A 24,751-nucleotide genomic window follows, 5' to 3' on the forward strand; every position below is an offset into this window, starting at 1 on the left:
AAATCCGAAACATAGAATCGTTAGCCTCTTGTGTTTGGTATTTCAAAATCCATACAAAAGATGAACTAGTTATGATGCGGAAATAAAACTAGTTATACCTTTTGTAGCTTATAGACCTCACGATCTTCTGTCGTATTCCTCTTCTTATCTCGGACGTCGTGTGGGTGACGATCTACCAAGATGAGAATCCTCCCAAGCCTCCTTCTCCTTGCAAATTTCGACCACCAATAATCTCCTAGAGATGAAGAACTTCGACCACCAACCAAGCTCCACGGGATGCTTTCTTTCTCTTCTTCTCCACAAGCAACCGGCCACCAAGATGATACAAGAGCTCCAAGTGCCGCCGGTCTCAACAAAAGGAGAAGAGAGAAAAAAGAGAGGAGAGGGTCGGACACCACCAAGGAAAGGAGAGGAGATAAATAATAGATGTGTTATTGTGAGGTGAGGTACCTCTTCCCTCTCTTTTATATTCCTTGGTCTTAGCAAATAAGGAAAGTTTTAAATATAATTAAAACTTCCTTATTTTCCCTTATCATTGAACAAAAGGAAAATTTAATTAATTTTGTTTTTATTCTTTTAATGGCCGGCCCCTACAAGTCCTCCAAATAAGAAAAGTTTTAAAAACAAAATTAAAACTTCTTAATTTATTTTCGGAAATTTTTAAAATAAAAATTTCTCTTTTAAAAAATTCTCTTCATGGTTGGTTATAAAAGGAAACTTTTATAAATTAAAATCTCTCTATTAAAACATGTGGATGATTACAAAAAGGAAAGTTTTCTCCAAAATTAAAATCTTCCTTTTAACTACAAATAAGGAAAGATATCAAACCATTCTCTTAATCTTTTATAGAAACTAAAAAGGAAATATTTAATTTAAAACTCTCTTTTAAAATCATGGCTTCCACATAAGGAAAGATTTCAAAATTAAAATCCCCTTTTAATTTTATTGTGGTCGGCCACCTACTTGGGCTCCAAGCTAGGGCCAGCCACCACTTGATCCATCCAAGGCATATCTTGGTCGGCCCTTGCTTGGGCTCCAAGCTTGGCTTGGCCGACCACCTAAGGATGGGTAAGAAGGTGAGCTTTAGGTGGGTATAAGACTTTATAAATAAGAGGCTACGACATAGACCAAGAGGAGGAATTGGTTTTAGTCTCCCGATGAACTTGAGCTTCCCGTGTTCGCCCCGAACACCCAACTCGAGTTCATCAATAATATCTTATTCTACTAAAGAGTTATTATTGCACGACCGCACCAATCCCATATTACTATATGAGCTCCTTCTTATTATAAGTGTGTTAGTCTCTCTGTGTTTAAGATATTGAATGCCCACTAATTAAATAAGTTACTAACAACTCACTTAATTAATATCTAGCTCCAAGAGTAGTACCACTCAACTTCATTGTCATGCCGGAGTAGGTCTACCTGCAGGGTTTACATGACAATCCTTATGAGCTCCTCAAGGGGACATCATCAACCTAGATTACTAGGATACAATTTCATTCTATAATCAACAACACACCATATAAATAATATCATTTCCTAACTTATCGGGCCTATTGATTTAACGAGCTAAATCACACCTTTTGATAAATTAAAGAAATAAGTATTAAGTATATATGCTTGTTATTATATCATGATTAAGAGTACACACTTCCATAATAACAGAGGTATTGTTCTTTTATATAGCCAGTATAAAAAGAAACTACCTTAAATGGTCCTGCTCAATACACTCATAGTGTACTAATGTAATTTATTAGTCAAGATAAACTAATACCTAATTACACTACAACCACTCCAATGGTTTGTTCTATTCCATCTTGGTTGTGAGCAACTGTTTATAATTTATAATGAACTGATAACATGATCTTCTGTGTGTGACACCACACACCATATTATCTACAATATAAATTAATTGAACAACTACACTTAGCATATAAATGTAGGCATTTAACCAATGTGATTCTTTATTTCTAAATAAATGTTTATATAAAAATCTAGACTTTTAGTATACATTCCAACAAGCAAGATTTGGTTCGTCTCTCCTTCCTGCTCCTACTCTCGATCTCCTCCTTTCTCTCAGTCTCGAGCCTCAAGTTCCACGTTGGCGGTCCCAATGGCTGAATCGTCCTTGCCGCCGTTGATGAACCCGAGTACTACAATCGTTGGGCGATGCAAGAGCGTTTCCACGTCGGCGATTCCATCCAAGTCCATCGCCACCGAGGGGAGGGGACATAGGTTTTTTCCTTTCCGCCGACGCCACCTTTGTCGACTGCGACGCCGGCTGCACCCATTGCAAACATCCCCTCGCTCTCACGCACGAGGCCTAACGCATGTCGGCGACACCCTCCTCGCTCGCTGGATCCTCACTCGTCGCCAGCCGGATCTATTGGAGGAGGCCTCCCCTTTTCTGACAGAAGTTCCTTTTCCGCCGAACCTCGACACCTCCGGCAATTGCTGCCCACTAAGCCTTGATAGCCCATGCACCACCTCCGACGCCGACCCCTCTTCCCTCTCCCTCTCCCTCTCCTCTCGTCGGCAAGCGCCGCGCGCTGCAGGCCCCCTCTCCACTCTGACGCCACCACGCCGCCTCTCCCTCTCCCTCGATGTGTCAGCAACCCAAACGTTGCCTCCTCTTTTCTTGTGTCTACAGCCATTGCCGGCAACCTTATTTCCTCTTGACGCCACTATAGCCGACACCTCTACAGTCGTAGCCACCGCTTTCAACGCAGATTTGACCATTACTATGTGGCGGTCATTGAGCCGCTGTGTTTTGCTCTTCGCACCACTATTACGATTGTGAGATATTGGTATTACCCGACCTACGTGACGTGTTTCTGCCTGCAAGCCAATGTGGTATTCTGGCCTAGGTGTCGTTGTCATATTTCGGCCTACGTGCCACCTTCTGAATCCATGCTGCACCTGACTCCGTGTCGTTACCCACAAATCCGGCTCTGCAGCTGGTTCACATTCATCTATCCTTCAGAGCCACGATAACTCGATCAGAGTAATGATCAGTTCACCGGTCTACCCGAGGGCGACCCCTGGGCTAAGGTACGTCACCGTATTCATCCTTCATTTACTTCATTATTTCACTATTCATTTGGCATGTTTCTTTTATATTCTTGGGACATGCCTCGAGCATTGAGGTACCAACGACCGGAGCAATCAGGTCGCTGGCTACATGTAGTGTTGACCAGAGAACATTTGATGACTTAGTCAACATAGAAGCTAACTCATCACTTCTCTTCACTCTGAGTCATGGAGATGCGGCCAGTATTCCAGCCAAATCATTTTGGTAGTTCCGTCTTCTCAGATTACTGACAGGATCAATATGAAAATAGATCACATGAATTCAACTAATTTTTCTGATTATATCTATGCTCTCAAATATCAATTTCACCTAATATATTAAGAGGAATAATTTTTTAACACGAATTAAATTTTTTAAATATATTCATGTTAAAAAATTATTGCTCTCAATATATTGAGTTAAATTAACGTTTGAGGAATATGATCAAGAGGTAGAAGAACATATGAGAACTAGTTTCATGTCAATCCGAGTTCATTTGGTCAATCAGCTGATTTTTTATAAAATCAGCTAATGTACCAAATATTAAACTAATTTTTGTGAACATAAATATAATCAGAAGAGATAAATGAACACATAGGAACTAATTTCATATAAATATGAGATCATTTAATATATCAATCGATTTTATTTAAAATTGATTTTGATAAAAAAAAAAAATCAGTTGACTGATTAAAAAAATCAATCGATTAATTTGATTAAAAATCATACATTTCGATAAGACTCAACTTAATTTAACTATTTAAAACATTAGTCTACTGGTAAAGCTAAAATTATAAATGAGTATATAATTTAATAATTTTAAAATTATCCTACAGATATATACACTGAAAATACGGGAATATATAAGAGTCCCCTCCATTGGGCCGTTTGGCTCCAAAGCCCAATTTAGAAAATCACACCGAGATCCAAAATCAATCGAGTCCGGTCCCACCATCCTTTCGCCCTATGACCGCGCCCCGCTCCGCCTCTTCCTCCGCCACCGCCGTCTCGAAATCCTCCTTCTACTCGTCGCCCTCCGCCCTCTCCGTCGCCAGCCTCCTCAGTTCCTGCCGCTCGCTTCTCGGTCTCCAGCAGATCCACGCTCACATTGTCCGCAAGGGCCTCGAGCAGCACCCTGTTCTCGCCACCCGCTTTCTCTCCCTCTGCGCCGCCTTCTCCGCCCCGGCCTACGCCTCCTCCTCCTTCGACCGCATCGCTTCCCCCAACCTCATCACCTGGAACGCCCTCCTCGGCGCCCACGCGCGCTGCTCCCCTCTCCCCACTATCGTCTCCCTATTCAACCTCCTCCGCCAACGCTCCCCCGCGCCTCCTGACGAATTCACCTTCCCCTCCCTCCTCTCATCCTGCTCTCGTTCGGAGGAAATCAACGTAGGTTCCTCTGTCCACGCCACCATACTCCACTGCGGCTTGGAGACGGATGTCTTCGTCGGAACTGCCCTCGTTGATTTCTACCGCAAGTGCCGCGAGGTTGGCGCAGCGAGGAAGCTGTTCGATTCGCTACTACTCCGGAATGAGGTGTCTTGGACAGTAATGATTGCTGGCTACTTGAGTTCCGGCGATCAAACATCCGCGAGGTCTCTTTTTGATGAAATGCCGAAGAGAAATGTGGTAACTTGGAACTCCATGATCGATGGCTACGTCAAGTCTGGCGATTTGGTAAGTGCCCGTGAACTTTTCGATGAAATGCCCCAGAAGGATGCTATCTCCTACACTTCACTGATAGATGGGTATGCTAAAGCAGGGGACCTGGCATCGGCTAAGTTCTTGTTTGAGCAATCGCCAGATAAGGATTTGTTTTCATGGTCAGCCATGATCTCAGGGTTTGCTCAGAATGGCCGGCCGGGTGATGCTCTGAAGATATTCCTTGAGATGCACAATCTGAATATCAAGCCTGATGACCATATTGTGGTTGGTTTGCTGTCAGCATGCTCCCAGATAGGCAGCCTTATGTTGGCCAAATGGGTCGACTCATATGTCATCAAGAATGGAATCGACATCACCAAGGCCCATGTGTTGGCTGCTTTGATAGACATGAATGCAAAGTGTGGAAACATGGAAAGAGCTGCTAGGCTATTTGAATCGATGCCGAGCAAGGACTTGATCTCCTATTCTTCTCTGATGCAAGGGTATTCTATTCATGGTGCAGGACACAAAGCGTTGGAGTTTCTCTCAAGTGCCAGAGGAAGGGCTTTTGCCTGATGATGTTATATTCACAGTGGTCCTAACAGCATGCAGCTATGCTGGTCTAGTGGAAGAAGGCAAAAAGTATTTTGAGTTGATGAATAAATATCGAATTGTTCCTTCTTCCGATCATTATGCATGCATGGTAGATCTTCTTGGGCGGGCAGGAAGGTTAAAAGAAGCTTATGATCTAATCAAATCAATGGTTGTGGAGCCTCATGCTGGAGCTTGGGGGGCACTACTCGGGGCATGTAAAATTCATGGCGATATAGAATTAGGGGAAGTTATTTCCAAAAGACTCTTCGAGTTAGAGCCAACAAATGCAGGTAACTATGTGGTGCTCTCAAACATCTATGCTGTGGCAGATAGGTGGACTGATGTATCTAAGGTAAGAGCTACTATGAGAAAGAAAGGGATTAGAAAACTGCCCGGCTGTACTTGGATCTAGGCTGTCCAGAACTGTGTTCCTGCTCTTGGGTTGTTTTTGATGGAGTGACAGACTTGTTTTTTCATGATTGCACAGTTTCAGAATTTGTTTATTGGAAAGTCAATCATATTCAGGACTGGAGTAGAATAATTCTGAACACTATTCATTGGATGACAAGTCTGTTTCTCCTCGTTCTTGTATGAAGAATTGGCATGGCTTCTACTAACAGACTTAATAGACTTCTACTGAAAGTATCTGCAAGTCGACACTAACCATGTTATTTTCCAACAGACCACATATTTATTGCTGGTGTTGGGCGTGAGATTGATTATGCTTCTGAAGTTGGTCATAATTTATTACCAGTGCCAGGTAAGGTTGCATACACGGAAAGGGTATCAAATATGATAACATTCTCATATCCTATTGAATTCCATAGTTGACGAGATATCAGTGGATAAATTTGTAGGATGCCTGAAACAATGTCAAGTCCTCTGGATTATGATCTTAAGTAAATCAGAACGGTACTTAGAAATGTGATGAAGGTTTACTGGCCTCAACTTCATTCTGTTTTTGTTCGGATGTCCAAAATCTTACTTGATGATCTTGAGATAATGTATGCCAACCTTTTTTTTATTTCCCAGATAAACATTTTGTCTTGTAAACGAGACTTATTATATCTGATCATTGCAAAAGAGAAGAATATTACCTTGCAATGGTGAGCAGCTAGCTGGTTTGTATACCTTCAACTTAATTTTTAATTAAGCTTTCTCAGGCAGCAGTATCTTGCGAGTCTCGGCTGGTCTAACAGCCCCAACATGTAGCAATTCTTTATCTTTGTAAAAATTGCCGTCATTTGGAACATTGAATCTTGGAAACGACTCTATATGATGAAATCACTGTCAATTGCACATCCTCAAGCTTTTATTTTATGAAACCGGAGCATCATATGAATGAAACTTTCTGAACTTCCAATGGTCTTTCTTGTTCTTTGTGGTTCTTAAACTGCCCAAAAATCAAAATCCACAAACATTAATGGAAGTGACAGTTATCACTAGCCATTTACAATCTTCGATGACAGTATAGAATGTTTTACAGCCTGATGTAACAAATTGCTGATGTTCCAACAAGGAGATATTATTACTTTGATGATGTATCAAATATCAATCTAAATATTCAGTTACTTTACCATGTTTATGAAGCATGTCTTGATTCTCTTTAAATCTCTCAAAACTGTACCTGGACAACTTGGTAGCTTGATCAGTAAGAAGTGTAGGATAAACATGAAGCAACAGAAATCTCAGTAATTAGTTTTCTGCAGCTGTTAGTGTTCCGCTTGTTATGTTAGTGTGCATCCAATTTTGTTGAAAGTAGTTATATCACACAATCCAGTGACTCCATGTGTCTGACAAGTTACGACTGAAAATTCCAATTTCAAGCATGACCAAAATCTCTTCAGACTCTTGTGCAATAGAAACACAGTAATGATGATAGCAAAGATGGAAGTTATCAAATGCGGATACATTATTAAGATCAATAAACACAAAAATGCTTAAAATTCTTCATTGTGCAGCACCTATAATCCCAAATAGCTCGTGTTCAAAAATCAACCAAAGAAAGGGAAAATTTGATCCAGTAATCATTATCATACGATATTCAATGCTCAGCATAAATTTAAGATGGCTCTGGCCAACATGATCATAGATTGATTCTCAATGTTATCACTTAGCTTTCTAACAGCAACCAACAAATTGATACATCGATGGCAGTTAGAAGGCTTGGGAAAAGACTTTGTTAGGAGGAATATGTTCACGTCTCTCCACATACGCTGACGGAAACCAACCTGCCTTGCCTCTGCATTCTCCTTCAGACCATCCCGATGGAGACTCCTGAAGGTGCAAATATTGCATGGGAGAGAACACTGGCATGTTAAATTTAAAGCCTTAAATCGAACAATTTCAGTAGGCAAGAATTTGTAACTCATTTGTGAAGTTGTTCAAGAAATAAGTATAGCTTTACTAAGTCGTCATGGAGCAACCTGAGAGTGGCAAAGGCTTTACAAATAATAGGTACTAATAGTGTCTTTGTTCTACAGATGAAAGATAATGAAAACTATCCCATATTATTCTTAATAAATGTTGTTTGGGCTGCAAACACTGATGTTCGTGCAAGATGAAGAATTTAAAATGCTTTGTCAAGGCTACATTAGGGATTTGTATGAACGCCATAATTTATTTGCATTCCTTGTGTTAGAACTCCTGAACATCTTCTGATGGTTACAGAGCTATTGTCTTTGTTATCTTTGGAGCCAGTCAACAATATTTTCCTCTTATCTGATTCCACACCTTAGAAAATTCTAGCAGATGAAATTGAGGATTGAGAATTTTCCACTTCTAGGTCCAACAATTGACCTCTCATTCTAAGCCTTTTATTTCTTTTTAAGTTAATTATATAAATCATACAAAAATTATCACCTACCTTGCAGTTCTGCAGATTTTTTTGGTTGAGGAAACATACATCACCCTTCACAAGTTTCTCATTTCGGATCCTCCAAATCAAATTAACAACAGGATGAGGTGAATCTAAGGCTGGGCCTGGACATACAATCAGCTATTGACGTTATAACATCATGTTTTAATTACTATTATTTTTTAAATCAAATCTCTCTCTAACTACTCGTTATCTTCCTTGCTGGGAGCTCAGCTTAAGATGGAAAACGGTACTTTCTGCCGGCCATCAATTTAATTTGACAGTGTCCAAAAAGAGACAAATATTGATGTTTTTAATAGCAACAAAAGTTCATGTACAGATTGCAATATATGTGATAATTTAGTACTCTACCCTTTCCACTGTTTATATGAAGAAAAAAAAAACTAGTGTTATCGTCATGGATTAAGCATCTGAAAAGAAAGTTCCCCAATGGAACGAAGAAAATGACCCTAAGTTTCAAATAGAAAATAAACTAAATGAACTAAAACAAATTGATCCAGAAAGCCAACCTTTCGTACGACAACATAGTCTCCTACCACCAAACTTAATTCCTTTTCAGAAGCAGCATTGAAGTGATGAATCGCCTAGAAATATATAGAAGTATGTATAAGCATAAACTCAGGTTGCAAAAGTTTCAAACAAATTTAAGATACCTCGGCAAGAAAGTATATTGCTTTTTCAGAGCGATTGTGAGAAGGAAGAGGAGGAGGTGCAGATACCTTTTGCTGTTTTTCAGTGACAATCTGTAGAAATAGTAGTACTGAATCTAAACAGATTTCCAAATGATGAAGAATACCTTATTCATAAATCACCAGCTAAGTAAATACCTCCGCTTCAAGATCATCAAGTATAGCAGCTACTCTTAAATGCAAAGATTTTTCAGCCTCAACCTTCAGTAGTAGAACAAAGTGAAGCATACAGAAATCTGATAACTTTAGGTAATAATTTTGTCAACACTGAACGCCAAGACATACCATGTCAACTATACGTTGAAAAGTCTGCCTTTGCTGTTGTGACTCAACAGCAGCTAATGCAGCAGCAGCTTCTTTTCCCAACACTGCCATACTTGCTTTTATTTCGAGCATTTTGGCCTGAGAGGCTTGAAACTTTGAGGTGTTTTCCAGACTAGGAGATTCTCTCACCCGTAATTGCCTTTTTGAAATTTCTGCCGCCTGTTTATGCTTCAGTAATCAAAGAAAAACTACAAAAACATGATAAACCTGATGCATCTATTTAGATGTGTTATACACAAACAATACCAAGAAGACCCCTTTTACTTGTTTGTAGAATCAATTACCAGGCTCTCAGCCTCTTGTCTCATGCGACTATAATGTTGGGCAAGGCCACGAGCATCCTCGAGTGGCACACCAGTTGCCATTGCTCTTAATGGTTCTACAACCTGAAACAGCCATTTGACAAAAATAAGAAAATTGGATTTTCACTTACATTTAAGGTACGGAAGGTTTACATTTGTGCTTAAAAAATACAGTAAACTAAGGGAAACTTTAGATTAGCATCATGTGGGATATATGCATTAATAGTTAAACACTCTCAAAGATGAGAAAAATATGTTTCATGCATAATGGTAGTCATTAATTTCTAGTATGCATAGCATCATCATTGACTTAATGGTTTTTAACACAAAAAAAAAATCAATAAAGGAAAAACATTATGTGGTGTCATATAACGTCAGCCTTTACAGCATGAAATTAATGATTTATTCTATGGAAAATAAAGAATAAAGGGCATTGAGAGATAAAAAAAGGAAAACAGATTGACTTTTCTATCGGTACACAAAATTTAAAAAAAAAAAGCCGACTTTATGCTTAAGCCTTAGTTCACTAATTTGTCAGAATAACTTTTTCCATGCCATATTTAAAGGAAAAGTACTAATTTACAAGACAGATAAAAAAGATAGCTCATGATAGATACTATGTAAATTAAACAACGTTGGTTAAGTAATTTTAAGCATGCTATTTCTTGGTAGTCAGCCTCACAGCATTACAATAAATTGTATACTTGATAGCCAAAAAATGTGGCAGACAAAAAAAACTTAATGGATAGATAATTGGAACAAACCAAATTCTCTATTCACGCGAAAAAGATCCAAACAAATAGCGATGTTAACCTGTGAAGTCAGAAAGGAATTGAAATCTTCAAGCTCTTTCTCTACATTTCTTATCGCACCACCATACAAAGCAGCTGCCTTGGCTAGAATTGCATCAGTAGCATGATTTTCACCTCCATATCTGTAGCAATCTTCTGATAACTTTAAACCTAAAATATATCTCCAGATAAGTTCATGCATATCTGAAATCCTTTAATTAAAAAGGTGTGCCAAAAAAATGAATATGGTGCCCAAGGTATAAAAAATGAACAATAAAGATACACAGTTTAGCTATACAACTTTACCTATTTCAATGTGTCTATGCCCTATGGTTACATATGCTTCAGCTGCTTTGACAGTATCTTTCTGAAAATCCTGAACAAACAAACAAAAAGAAAAGAAATCAAGTCAAGGTTAACATGACTGCTTTTATGGATATTCAGTTTCCTCTTCGGAGAAGTTCAAGAATAGAAAACCTAGAGATTGATGTGAAACAAATCCTGTTAGGAAGTCTAATATGGGATGACTAGGAATTTAGGTGCATGGGTTTTAACAACCATCCAAATATGAGAATATAAGCCAACTATGAATGCACAAATACACTCAATGTCCAAATAAATAATAAATAATGAATATTATATGCCTCTTGTGCATCCAGACAGTTAGCTAATTTGCATGTAAGAAATGTATACTGACGGATGCAATATGAATGCATATTATTATCTTCCAGATAAATGAGCAATATTTAGAAACTAATGTCAACTAAACACCCAAAAAGAAGAAAATAAGAAAGCAGAAAAACGTATAGCCCATTTCTTCTTACCCTAGTTTCACGAGTAGACTTGTATAACTTTTCTAGTTGTTGATGTCTCTGCAGTTCAATTTCATCTATGACCATCACATCGGAGCTCCCATAACCACTCGTACTAAACTGTTTTATCACTGCCTGAAATTCCCCAGGATTAATATTTATATCAAATGTAGGATGATTAGACAACTTAAGAAAACTCCCATGTTAAGTTAAATTACAATGGGAAAATTGTAAAAGACAACAAGCAAATGTTGATAAATGAGTCAAATAGAAACATCTGAAACAACATGGGGATCAACTTGTTACATCTCTTTTAAGTCTAAGAATGAAAATTGTAGAATAGACAGAATTGCTCAAAACCAGGAGAACTGGAAAGCATTAAATAAAAATATAGGTAAGTGACTGAAAATTCCCTACATTTTCAATGAGTGCTGAATCTAAACGATGAAATTACTAGTCTTTGAATAGGGGCAGCAATATAATAGTAAACAAGAAACTAATAAAGAAAAAATAATTTATTTTAAAAGTTCTATATCAGCTTTTAACGAATGGTCTATAGTACGATTGGTCAAACCATTGGACAATTAGATATGAGTTCACTAGCCAAATCCCACCATGTACAACTTACCAATATTTGGAAATTGATTTTAATAATAAGACAGAACAGGATGATGGCTAACAGTTGGTTTTCTTTTCACAAGCTCAAAGGTTGAAACTTCAACATAGCTCAAATGTTAACCCAATAAGAGCAACAGAATAGGAAAAAGAGAAAAAGAAACAAAGAGGGAAAATGGTTATGATAACCCATCTATTTTGAAGACAACACCTGTGCAATGTTTTTTGTGAACAGTATATACCATGATTGCTAAAAGCATTGGGCAATTTGACAAGAAATTCATTGACTGAGTTCCACCACGTACAATTTACCGTTGTTGTTGGTAATTGACTTTGATAATATGTATCAAACAGTAGCTAAGTATTGGGGTTGCTCTTTAAAACGTTCAATTGGAGCTTTTGCATCCAAAAGTCAAATTTCAATTGATCAATGATTTCAAGTTAGTTTAAAAATCCTAATACTGAAAATAGCATGTAGCTGAACGGAATAGGAAAATTAGTTCCAGATAGTACCATTTAGATTCACTCTACATATTGGTTCAGTTAAGGATCATCTCTCTGCAGGACGACAACTTCAGTGCAAATTTTCTTAGATTCACTTATGGAGCGATTCAATGGACAGGTTAACAGCTAACCAAAAGAGCAACCAGACAGTACAATTTGAAGGGACATCAACATACATTGATGAACATAATGGCACTTAATTAATCGCAGGTTTCTGAAAGAAGTGGATCGGAACCGAGGAAGATCCCTAATTCAATAAGGAGAAGAGAACAAAAAGCGAGCACAACAAAGCGAGGGAAGAGGACATCACCTGTTGCTGCTTGGAGACCTGCTCCCGCAGCTTGCTCGCCTGCCTCCTCAGCGCGTCCATTTCGCCGACCCAACACGCCGAAACCCTGGAGAAGCACTACTGGTATCAGAGATTGTCTAACAGCGCGCGGATCTGGTGGCGAAAGCGAGATCGAGGGAAAAGAGAAACAGATGGCCGGAGGAGGAAGAGGAAAAAGAAAAACTCCAGCCTGGCGAAGATCGGCAATCCTGCCTCATTTTGTCGTGAAGAACCACTCGCCTTGTCATTGAAGGTGGCGATGGGACCCGCCTGTGTTTCTCTTGGCAAAAATGTGGGTATCCCAAAAAGGCAAACTTCGTATATTTTAGCATATAGGCCAGGCCCATGTGGGCCTGACTATAGTTGTTTGTTAACAAAACTCACTAAGACAGCCCACCTCAATCCTCTGTTATTAAGCCTCTCCGGCGATCGCCGGAGGTACTCCTTTGTCAATTCGCATGTGCTTGCGAGTTAGTTAATAATTAGGTAGTGGTGCCGCATGTAAGGTAAGAGCCAGAAGCTTGAATATGAAGTTGTGACAATTCAATCATGCCATTCCTGCCTCATTTTGATAATTCATGGTTTTAATTAGATTCCTTAGTTTAATAAGTTTATCCTAATTTTTTTTACATGATTTTTGATGATCAAAAAATTATATTATATTAGAAAAATTTGATCTAGCATACAAACAATAAATTGATGAAAAACTTAAACTTTATTACTAATAAAAATGATGAAACAGAACATGTGGCTCTGATACCAAATAATAGAACTTAGGTTTTCTCCTAACCTCATGAATTTTAGGAATGAAACAAGAACTCAAATGAAAAAATACAAGACGAGGATGCAGAACTCATCAAAAACATGGCATAATATATAAGCATAAACAAAAATGACAAGGAACTTGATTGAAGAGTTATTCTCCTTGTCTTTTAGCATCTTCTGGAAGATCTTGAGAAAGAAGAGGAAGCAGAAGAAAACGGAGAAGATTTCCCAGGGGCTTAGGGGTAACGACGTCGACATTTTTTTTTGTCAATGGAAACAAAAAAACTAGGTCAAGATATGATCTCCTAAACCCTTAGAGATCTCTCCTTATATAGGCAACTAATCCATTATCAGTCCATAAATGATAACAGATCGGGGTAAAGGATTCTACACATTCAATCACTTTCGATAACCCGAAATCCAATAAGCTTAAATTAGATCATTTTAATGGATTTGTTTTGTACTCATATGCATAATTTACAATTAAACCCATTAATTAGAGATAATAATCAACAATAAAATCTCCAAGTGTGTTGGTATACTGAACCATTAGCTGTTGACTATAACTATTCGTAATCCTATGCTTCGATATTCCTTTTTTTCTAAAACAATAGCTTGTCTCCGATCTAGAGCTGAACATATCTGCATGCTCTGATTGGGCTTAGCTCAAACATATATAAGACACCCTCCAGGAGAAGCCATTATATATGATACTTCTGACCGACCAAACTTGTACCTGCTTAGAGATAAGCCGGCTGACCTCGGTATTGCTTGAGCGGAGGAGGCTTTAACAATTCTATCTGCCAGCCAATCAGGAAAGCGGGCCGAGCGGGTAAGCGAACATAGAAATAGTGCTCTTTCAAGTGTTTATTTGATGAGGGCATTTTGTCAAAGTAAACAACGCACACTTAGGCTTGGAAAAGGAAGGTACCCGGTTCAGATAGCTTCTGGTAATAGAAGTAGTGGAAAATGCACGACATAAGGGGAATCCTATATAGACAGAATAATACAATGACCCCGCACAGTAGTATGAAGGAATTGGACACTAACTGATATATGAGAATGTGAAAGTATGTACAAATTTCAAAGAAAAAGGGATGGATGGGAAAGCGTAGGCTGGCATAAAACTGGTCCTTAATGAAGGGAGAAAGTCGTCTAGAGGCGTGTGAGGACGATCATAAGTTGAGGGAATGACAATTTGATAATCGTCGAAAAAATGACAGGTCAGTTTCATTTGGTTGACCTCATCACCATTAAATTTGGACTTGGTGGAAGTATACCACAACCTGGGGACAGTTGGGGGTGGGGAAGGAGAGCACGACATGGAGTAAAGGATAGAAATTGAAGATTTAAAGGAAGAAAGGAGAAGGAATTTACTGGAAAAGGAGAGATCACACACGATAAACAGAGAAAGAAGAGCAAGGAGATGAGGAAGACGAAGACGAGGAATGCGATAGGGTGAAGGAAAAAAGTTAAGGGCTTCAAAACCCTGCAGGCGATTAATCCGGGCCGTCCAATCGAGGGCTTTGGAAAATGAAGCTTCATCGCAGTCGTGGAATTTGAAAAGGCAACCATCACAACAAACCTAAACATCTGCCTGTCATATCACGCATGCGACGGTAGGAAAAGCCAACGCGTGACATTCGATCACATGTGACATTAATGAGGAGAGTGTTGGACCGTTGCGGCCGACTAGGAGGGGGTTGTTGGATAGCCCTGTAAAATAAAAACAAACAACCCTTCCTCGAACTCTTTAAGCTAACACTTGCATAAGAATATAAAAGAAATAAAACATAAAGGAAGAGGCATGAGTGTTTACTTGGTTACAACCGATGTGTTTGTTAATCCAAGGAAGTTGAAGCACTAAAAACTCCTTCAGGCGGAAAAGCCTCTTACAGCGTTTAGGCACATAAAATAGAAGCTTAACTACAACTAGAAGCGCACAAGCGTTGGAATTACTAGTTCTGAGTTCGTTCAAAAGCTTCTAGACCAAGGTTATATTTATAGCCTTGGTCGGGGCGCCTGGAAGGGTTCCGGGCGCCCTGGGGGGGGATAAAACTTTATCCCCCAACGTTCAGAACGTGAATGACGCGTTCTGGTCAAATATGCTGGTCCGGGCGCCCGGAGTAAAAAGTCAACAGTGGTTGACTTTTTGTCCGGGACCTCTTCTCCAGTTCAGTCCCGCCTCGGTCCGGGTCTTCTGCTCTGGATCCGCTCGCTTGGGTGATCTCTGTCATCCGGAATAGGGCTCACCCGAACCCAACTTCCGATCTTCTCGAGCAGCCTTCCGCTCCGGCTTCTCGTCCCTCGGAATCGCCGCGCGTTTCCTTCTCGTCCACCAGCGTACTCATCCGCAGTCTTCGTCCCTCGGTCGCACCCCATGCAAACCTTCTCACTAGCAGCGTTTCTTGCTCCCCGAGCAATCTTCCGCTTCAGCTTTCGTCCCTCGGAACCACCGCACGCTTCCTTCTCGTCCGCCGGTGTACTCTTCTGCAGCACCTCGTCCCTCGGACGCACCGCGTGCCGTCCTTCTCGCTAGCTGCGTCTTCCGCTCGAGTACCTGTGTTCCTAAGCCCCTGCACACTTAGACACAAGGTTAAAACACACAGGACCTAACTTGACTTGTTGATCACACCAAAATAACCTTGGGGTTCCAACAATCTCCCCTTTTTGATGTGATCAACCCAAGTTAAGCTAGGGTCAAAATAGACATGAAAATTAAAAATTTATCTTGCAATAACGTGCAACAAGATAGAAAAATTAAATTTCAAAAAATTTTAATTTTCAATTTCTACCTCCCCTAGACTTATACTTTTTCTTCTCCCCCTTTGATCACATAAAAAATTAGGTTTGCAAGAAAAATCTAAGGGTTGACACTTAGAAAAATTATAAAAATCTATTTCAATGATTTTCTGGAAAATATTTCCAAGTCAAGGAAAAAATTCTAAGTCAAAAATGACTTTTAAAAAATTTCTAAGTTTTCGCCAAAAAAAATCTTTCTAAGTCCAAAGCTTTATGCAAGAAAATTTAAGAAAATTGCTAACATTAAAATAAATTTTCTATGCATTTATTTATTTATATATTTTATTCTAATGCTTTTATCATAAAGTTTTAAATTTTCATTTTAATATATCATAACTTCTTAAATCACATTTTTTCATATTTAAAGCAACAAATATTAAACATGTAACAAATTGTATCATGTTAATTTCTATTAATAGTTTGTCGAGATATTTTAATCGACAAGTTATTTCTTTTGACTTTATAGACTTTATTTCACAAAATTCTTTCGATAACATAATTTGTAATTCAAAAGAATATTCAAAGAAAATTTTCGACAATATTTCTAACTTGCAAAATTCTTTTATCAAAATATTTTGTAATTCGTAAGAATCTTTCGTCGAAACATTTTGCAATTTGAAGAATTCTTTCGATAATATTTCTAATTTGCATAATTCTCTCGAAAAAATGTTTTGTAATTCACAAAAGTCTTTCGGCAAAATTTCTAACTTGCAAAATTTTTTTGTCAAAATATTTTTTAATTTGTAAAATTCTTTCAAAATGATTGGTAAACCGAAGCACTCTTTCGATAATTCAATTTTTAAATCGTAAAAATTTTCAGGCGATTTTTCTATTGAATTAACCAGTTGTTCAGAGGGTAAAGGCCATACCTTATTTACCTCATCGGTTGTTGGTTCTCCCCCTGTTGAATTACTTTCTTCTGAAGATTCTCCCCCTTCATCGATGTTCATTGAAGAAGGGCTTTCTGTGTCCTTGGGATGAACTTTGGCAGTTTCGCCAGTTTCTTCATTCTCGGACTGTTCTATCGGCGGCTTGGTGTCCATTGAATTGTCGGCTTCCAAAGGTTCTTCGTAGAGCTTTAAGAACTTCTCCCAAAGTTCTTTTGCGCTTTTGTATTCTCCGACTCTGTAGATATCTTCATTTGGTATTACGGTTAGAATGTGAAATTCTGCCCGACCGTTTGCCATTGACTCGTCACGTTGCTTCTTGTTCCAGAGGCATATCTCGAGTTCTTCTCCATTCGCGTTCTTCGGTTCTTCATAACCAAATTTCATTATTGAAAAAATACCCGAATCAGAGTTTAGATATACCTCCATTTGTTGCTTCCATAAAGGGAACTCCCCCTCGAATGTTGGTGGGTAGTCGCTAGCTCCGACCATCGTTTTGTTGCTTCAGATGACGGTTAGTCCTTCTGAGGCGTCTCGGCTCTGATACCACTTGTTGGACCGTTGCGGCCGGCTAAGAGGAGGTTGTTGGATAGCCCTATAAAATAAAAACAAACAACCCTTCCTCGAACTCTTTAAGCTAACACTTGCATAAGAATATCAAAGAAATAAAACATAAAGGAAGAGGCACGAGTGTTTACTTGGTTACAACCGATGTAGTTGTTAATCCAAGGAAGTTAAAGCACTAAAAACTCCTTCAGGTGGAGAAGCCTCTTACAACGTTTAGGCACAGAAAATAGAAGCTCAACTACAACTAGAAGCGCACAAGCGTTGGAATTACAAGTTCTGAGTTTGTTCAAAAGCTTCTGGACCAAGGCTATATTTATAGCCTTGGTCAGGGGCGGCTGAAAGGCTTCCGGGCGCCCTGGGGGGGATAAAACTTTATCCCCCAACGTTCAGAACGCGAATGACGCGTTCTGGTCAAATATGCTGGTCCGGGCACCCCGGACTGCTCCGGGCGCCCGGAATGGTTCTGGGCACCCCAGAGCAAAAAGTCAACAGCGGTTGACATTTTGTCCGGGACCTCTTCTCCGGTTCAGTCCCGCCTCGGTCCGGGTCTTCTGCTCCGGATCCGCTCGCTTGGGTGATCTCTGTCATCCGGAATAGGGCTCACCCGAACCCAACTTCCGGTCTTCTCGAGCAGCCTTCCGCTCCGGCTTCTCGTCCCTCGGAATCGCCGCGCGTTTCCTTCTCGTCCACCAGCGTACTCATCCGCAGTCTTCGTCCCTCGGTCGCACCCCGTGCAAACCTTCTCACTAACAGCGTTTCTTGCTCCCCGAGCAATCTTCCGCTTCAGCTTTCGTCCCTCGGAACCACCGCACGCTTCCTTCTCGTCCGCCGGTGTACTCTTCTGCAGCACCTCGTCCCTCGGACGCACTGCGTGCCGTCCTTCTCGCTAGTTGCGTCTTCCGCTCGAGTACCTGTGTTCCTAAGCTCCTGCACACTTAGACACAAGGTTAAAACACACAGGACCTAACTTAACTTGTTGATCACACCAAAATAACCTTGGGGTTCCAACAGAGAGAATGCGCATGATTAAAGGGCATGGCCAAACGTGTTTTACATTAATGGCAGAGAATTGAACGGTTTTCGAGAAATTATGGTGATGCTAACGACAATTAAAAGGCACTACGTAAGGAGAAGCAGTCAGAGTAGAGATTGAGGGGAAATTAGAAAAATGGCTAAGTGTTGTCCATAATAGAGTAGAACGGTGGTTATAAACCCATGTATGACAAACATCAAAGTCAAGCAGCGACTATAAACTCTAGCACAACGAACATCACAGTCGAGCGGTGACTATAAATCCTTGTGCAATGAATATCACAGTCGAGTGGCAGCTCTAAACCCTAATACATCCGATCGGGATAAAGGAGGTCCAGAACATGCTAACTGTCTAGTTAGTCGGACTTGTAGCCTCCTTCGACTAGACTTGAGAGGAAGACTTGTGATACAACGATGAAGAGGAACCCCACCAAAGATAAGTCAATGCAAGGAAGACCAACTGATGTGGAGGTCAAAGTCAAGGAAGACAAAGAGACGACGTCTACAGATCTAACGAGATCGATCGAACGTACTTGTTATGGCCGGATGGATGGCATGTCGGATCGGGCGAGCAAGGCCAAGCGGACAACATAAGGTTATGAGACAAACAGATAGTACATCCCCTGGCCGCCGACCCGACCGAGCGGGCGGCATGACCGTTCGGGGGAGAGGCATGTCCTATAAGTAAATCGTACTTTAAAAACTTTCAGCATGTCACATCAAATATTTGAATGTTCGCTTATGGAAGTGTGTTAGAAATACTTTTTGACCTGTCTTTTCATACAACACATTAGAAAATGTGCGCATGCTTTGAGATGTGTGCGCAAACATTACAGTGACACTATAAAAAGGGGTTACCATTTACATACGGAGGTATGCACAACTTTATTTTCCTACACACTATTTGCTACAGCATTCTTACTATTCTCTACACTGCCGGAAACTGATTTGAGTGTCGGAGGGCCAACGCCGAGAACTTTTTCCCGGCTCGGCACTAACACCTCTTGTGTTGTAAGACTACGTGGAGTCTTCACCTCGTTAACCTTCTAGCCACATCCCCAGCTTACCATATTTTTTATTTTCAGACAGTATCAATGTCTTTTGGTTGCCTTATTCAATTTTATCAAATCTCCATGGACATGCCAAGCCATCCATATGTAACACCAACCTCGAGCCAAGTCATCTAGCACATCAACTTGGCCGTGTCGTGATCCATTCACTACAAGAAAACAAGGCTTCAGAGACAGATTTCTAAAACGAAATTAAAATCTGTTTCAAAGTTTAGTAAATCAGAGACATATTTTCTACAGAATTACTAATCCGTTTTAATTAAATAAAATCTAATATATAAAAATAAATTTGAAATAGAATTTAAAATGAATTTGAGACAAAATTATCAATAAATTTTATAAACAAAAATAAATACAGATTCTAAATGAATATTTGAAATAGAAATAAAATCTATTTCAGATTTTTATAAATCAATGATTGATTTTCTATTGAATCACTAATTGTTTTACTTTAATAAAATATAATATAAAAAATAGAACCAGAATTTAAAACCAATTGAAGACAAATAAAATATAAATTTTTATTAAAATAATAAATATGGATTATAAATAGAATTTGAAACCATATTTCTATAAAAAAATTATTTAAAATTTAACGAAGATAAATTTATTTTATTTTTAAAAATATAATGTATAAAATGAAATTTGAGATGAAATATGAAATAGATTTGAAATAAAATTATATATATATATTTTTTAAAAAATATTAAGTATAAATAGATTTTTAAAAAAATGTTAAAAATATCATTTAAAATATAAACAATTGAAATAAAAAATTAGTTTCTAAACTACTAAAATTTGTGATGAAATAAACTGGGATTTATAAATTTATCTCATTATTCACAAATATTTAAAAACTATTTTTTCTCTAAAATTTATTAGCCCGTATTATTATTTTTCTTAATATGTTTTTTTTTGTCTGAGCCCTCTTTGTAACCTAAATCAACCCTTCCCTTTCTTTCTCTAGTCGTAGCAATTTCGCCATTCTTGGGGATTTCCTCGCTCGACCGCATCTTGCTGGTGCGAGGTCGCCCACCTCTTGCAGTCGCGAGGTTGCCGCGGTTGCACTTGGCCGCCTATGGTTGCGAGGTCACTGTGGTTTCCATCAATGCCCTCTCGGCTTGCTTTTATTAATGGCGAACGCAGAAGCCATGTAGCCGCCTGGTAAAATCGAGAAGTAAAATAAAGAGACACCTCCATTCAGTATGCGTCTCCTCCTCCTCCTGCCATTTCGATCTCTCTGTTTTGCTCTAACTTTTTTTCTTCTTTTTCTCTCATACAAGTTTTTGTCAATCGAACCGTACCGGAGATGGCGAGTAACTGGAGGTTGAGGCTATTTCTGACGATCAAGAAGGTGTTTGTGTTCGGGATCGGCAAGAGGACTGTGACCACAGAGGCCTGCAAGTCATTTGAGGAATCACAGGTCGATAATTATTTCCCAACAATATTTTTCTTCTTCTTCTTCTTTAATTTGCTTATATATATGATATATCTTGATGTTGCAGAAGGAGATCACCAAGGAGTTTGAGGAGAGGAAGATTGAACTCGAAGCTAAGGCTCTAGAGATCTATCAGGCCTCAGACGCTGATATCTGTTAGTGTGCACTTATATGTCAAGACACTCCTTAGGTATTTTGTGGATAATTATTTAATAAAGGCAAGTATTTATCATTGATTATTTACTTTTCTGTACGTATATAATTAATGATAAAGTCCCGCAGATTAATGGGTATATTAATATGAAAATAGTCCTTGATCGGGCAGATATCTAGAGGGGACATGGATATCTAGATCAACGCTGAGTATGACTAGGTCGAGATAGACCTAGGGATGTATATCCAATTTGTACTTGGGGGTACCTTGAGTTTAGAGGTACACTGGACACAACTCGCTCAAGAGGAAACCACATATTAAGCATCATTGGTTATTCCTCTTATGAACGAGTGTAACTGATCTTTTGACTTGAGACCTTCATTTATTCTATGCGTGGAGTTATGTTCTTTGACGCCATTAAAAGCAGTCTTTAATCAGATTGTGATTAATACGGTATTTGGGTGTATGACAAAACGTAGAGAGAACAGTGTTGAGTCAATAGAGGATTCATCGCTCTCTTGGATTAGGAGTTAACATCCTGGCCGCTTGATAGAGATATTAGTGACTCAAAATCCATGACCATGGGAGGAATGATTTATCATTCAAGAGGAGTCTATTATATATTGGAAATCAAGTAAAATAATTAATTTGGTAATGCTGCAAAATGTACCGAAATAATTGGGATGTAGGGTTTAGATGAAGAGATTAAATTACACAGTAATCGGTTCATAGTGGTTTACAGTTTATGACTAATATTAATTTTATCGCATTGGGTGGCTAAAAACTGTTGCTAGACGGTTAACTTAGTCTGTGTATGGATTTACACTGCCTTCGTGTATAAAACCTAGAGGGTTACACGCATAGCACGTAGACATGAACAATGGTATCGGAAGCTAGTCGAGATCAAGATCAAATATGAATTTATTTGATACAAAGAAGAGAGAATTCGAATAGTCATAATCATGATGATTAATGGAGAATTCGAAGAGTTATCATAATGATAATTAATGAAGAATTTGAAAAGTTATCATAATGAAGGATAAATGAAGAATTTATGGAGCCTATAACTCTTCATCTTCCTAATTAATGAAGATTATAAATGATGAATTTATTGAGAACTTAACTCTTCGTATTCCTTGGAGGCTATAAGTAGTCATCCTCGGAAAGATGCAAAGATGAATTATTCTCTCCGAGTTTCCCTCGTCAACTTCTTCTTCGTTCGAAAGAGATCGTAGTACTTCCAAGGCTTTGTCAATCCAAGAGGCTAGCACCTAACAGATCGTGTCAAGTTCGTGATCTAGTGCGCGTGGATACCGCTAGAGGAGTCACACGTGAGGCTCTTATCTATCTGTGATATTATTCACACCTATCGAGAACTCGAGGTATGTTTTTATATAATTTTGTGTAAAACTATATGTACCACGAAAGATCCATGATTCATTATATGTCTTCCGCTGCGCTCCGAACCTAACAATATCAAGGTCTGCATTACTTGGCAAAGTTAAATTTGATCGGAATTCCATAAAGAACAAGGTCTGTGGCTTCCTGGTATACCTTAGTATGTTGTATTGCCTCGGGACATATCTTGTTATGTTCCCTTGTATCGTTGCATGAACATTACAGTGGTGATATAAATGCTTCTCTCTTATTGTCTGATATTGACTGCATTACATGATTCATCTATAACTTATGGCTAATGTTTAGTTCTGCTTCATATTACTTGAATCAATCATTGCAGGTATGTTGTTGAAAAATTTGTCCATAACAATGTGATTTCTTAATCAAGAAACTACTTTCATAAAATAAAAGGCGGCTGACATTCCGTGTTGAATCTTTAAATTGGTTTAGTGGTTCCTCTCCTATCAAGGCTAGACAATTGCAATGCAAGGTAAATACTAAATGATGTCTTTTAAACTTGTTAAATTGCTTTACTGAGATACAATATATCCATGATTTTAAATTTTGTAAATTGTATTAGTATCAAGGTCGATGACTTGGTCGGTATTCCATATGTAATTTCATATATTTTGATTGGAAAATCTTAGTGAATAAGATAGTAGTTTTCTAAACTTGGTTTTTAAGAATCTGGTGACTCATTGCTATTGTGAAATATCTATCAAAGTAATTTATATATGCTTGGTTCAAAATTCAAACTCCAAGAGTTTCTTTTTCTAGTGTAAATATAATTGGCAAAAGAAATTTATTATTTAGTCTGATATGATCTCGTTTTTATGAGTGTAGCATTTCAAGACGACCAGAAAACAATGGTGAAGAAAGTTTGGTTGTGCATCAATCGACCAGGGTGTAGCTGTTGGAAAAGTTGTAGCTTTCTACTAAAATTAAGTGTATGCATGTTCATGAGTTATTTTGGACTCTCCGGATGAAAAGTGCTTCCCCTTTTGTTGAGGTGCTTTGAAGATTGTAAGGATGGCAGATAAGTCAAGACTTTGAAAATCAATTAGGATAATGAACTTGATATCAATTAAAAATATAATCGGTTGATCAGAATGTTGTTGATGACATATTTGTGAGAATATAAGAATTATGACCTAGACTCAAGTATAGATTATGATTATCTTATTTATTTCTCTCCTAGGTTGTGGTCCAAATCTCAATGGAGATAATATAAATTTGTACTGTTGGTAAGTTGTCATTTTTTTTCTGATATAGGTTATTTCATTGCATGCTTATTTTTATATTTATTAAACTTACTCATTTCATATTTTTATTTTTCTAGATTGTCTCAACAAACTTGGTTCGTTCATTAATCCGTATGAAGTAATTCATCTCATGGAGTTTGAGACAAAGGAGGGCAAAGGGAAGAAATCATAGACATGCATGCTACTAGCAATCGGATAGATGAAGAAATTATTGAAAGTAAAGTATTGAACTTCTTATCACAGAAAATAGATAGAGGGAAGAAAAGTTTATCAAATAAGGTAGGCAAAGCAAAGAAAAGGAGAAGGTTTGTAAAATGATTCAAAAGGTAAAATATTCAAATCATTTATATCTTGGAGGATCTGATCCTTGTGATCATGAGATTAGAATACTTAAGGTGAGATTTAAAAATTTTATACATTTGCTTAGATGATGTAAATATTTATTTATCCCAATGTTAATTATACTTTTGAATTAGAAATTAGTTATTTTAAATATTTATTTGAAATGTGTGTGTTTCTTGTAGTAGATAAGAATATAGAAATATAATATAATTAAAAATAGCAATAAATTTAAAAATAAAATTATATATAGATTTATAAATATAATTATAAACGGATTTATAATCAAATTAAAATTATTTTTTATATGTTATTTAAAACGGATTAATGACAGATTTTAAAAAAAAATTTAGAGACAGATTTTGTATTTGAAATTAAGGCTTTCAATAACGGATTTTAGACACGGAATATTCGTCTCAAACTTTTTTTAGAAACGGAAAAGTAACATCTATTTTTCTCAAAAGTCATACAATTCTCTCTAAAAAA

General features: G+C 38.1%; 1 protein-coding gene and 1 pseudogene across 2 annotated transcripts; one reads left to right on the forward strand and one right to left on the reverse strand.

Annotated features, from left to right (window-relative positions):
• The first annotated feature begins 4,017 nt into the window (after window positions 1–4,017).
• On the forward strand, window positions 4,018–6,628 carry LOC122004874 (annotated as a pseudogene).
• Window positions 6,629–7,202: 574 nt separating this feature from the next.
• Window positions 7,203–12,807, reverse strand: LOC122004875 (SH3 domain-containing protein 3-like). 2 transcript variants are annotated; one of them, XM_042559706.1, is made up of 10 exons: window positions 12,534–12,807; window positions 11,117–11,239; window positions 10,599–10,668; window positions 10,315–10,463; window positions 9,484–9,585; window positions 9,161–9,358; window positions 9,014–9,076; window positions 8,840–8,929; window positions 8,696–8,770; window positions 7,203–7,617 (listed from the first exon to the last, which is right to left on the reverse strand). In XM_042559706.1, exons 1-10 carry the CDS (start codon window positions 12,591–12,593, stop codon window positions 7,360–7,362), a joined length of 1,188 nt encoding a protein of 395 aa, XP_042415640.1. In that variant the 5' UTR covers window positions 12,594–12,807; the 3' UTR covers window positions 7,203–7,359. The 2 variants fall into 2 exon arrangements, with proteins under 2 accessions (XP_042415640.1, XP_042415641.1); XM_042559707.1 differs by having other exon boundaries at window positions 7,203–7,585; window positions 12,534–12,802.
• Between the last annotated feature and the right edge of the window lie 11,944 nt (window positions 12,808–24,751).

Source organism: Zingiber officinale, chromosome 7B, assembly GCF_018446385.1.
Source record: "Zingiber officinale cultivar Zhangliang chromosome 7B, Zo_v1.1, whole genome shotgun sequence".
In the NCBI taxonomy this organism is placed as follows: Eukaryota; Viridiplantae; Streptophyta; class Magnoliopsida; order Zingiberales; family Zingiberaceae; genus Zingiber; species Zingiber officinale.

What these genes read in the sequence shown, in the direction of transcription:
- LOC122004875 (XM_042559706.1), bottom strand. Translation starts at nt 12,593, where the DNA reads ATGGACGCGCTGAGGAGGCAGGCGAGCAAGCTGCGGGAGCAGGTCTCC. An exon ending in GACAAGAGGCTGAGAGCCTG is followed by an intron (nt 9,359 to 9,483) that starts GTAATTGATTCT and finishes AAGCATAAACAG; the next exon opens with GCGGCAGAAATTTCAAAAAG. An exon ending in CAATATACTTTCTTGCCGAG is followed by an intron (nt 8,771 to 8,839) that starts GTATCTTAAATT and finishes ATATATTTCTAG; the next exon opens with GCGATTCATCACTTCAATGC.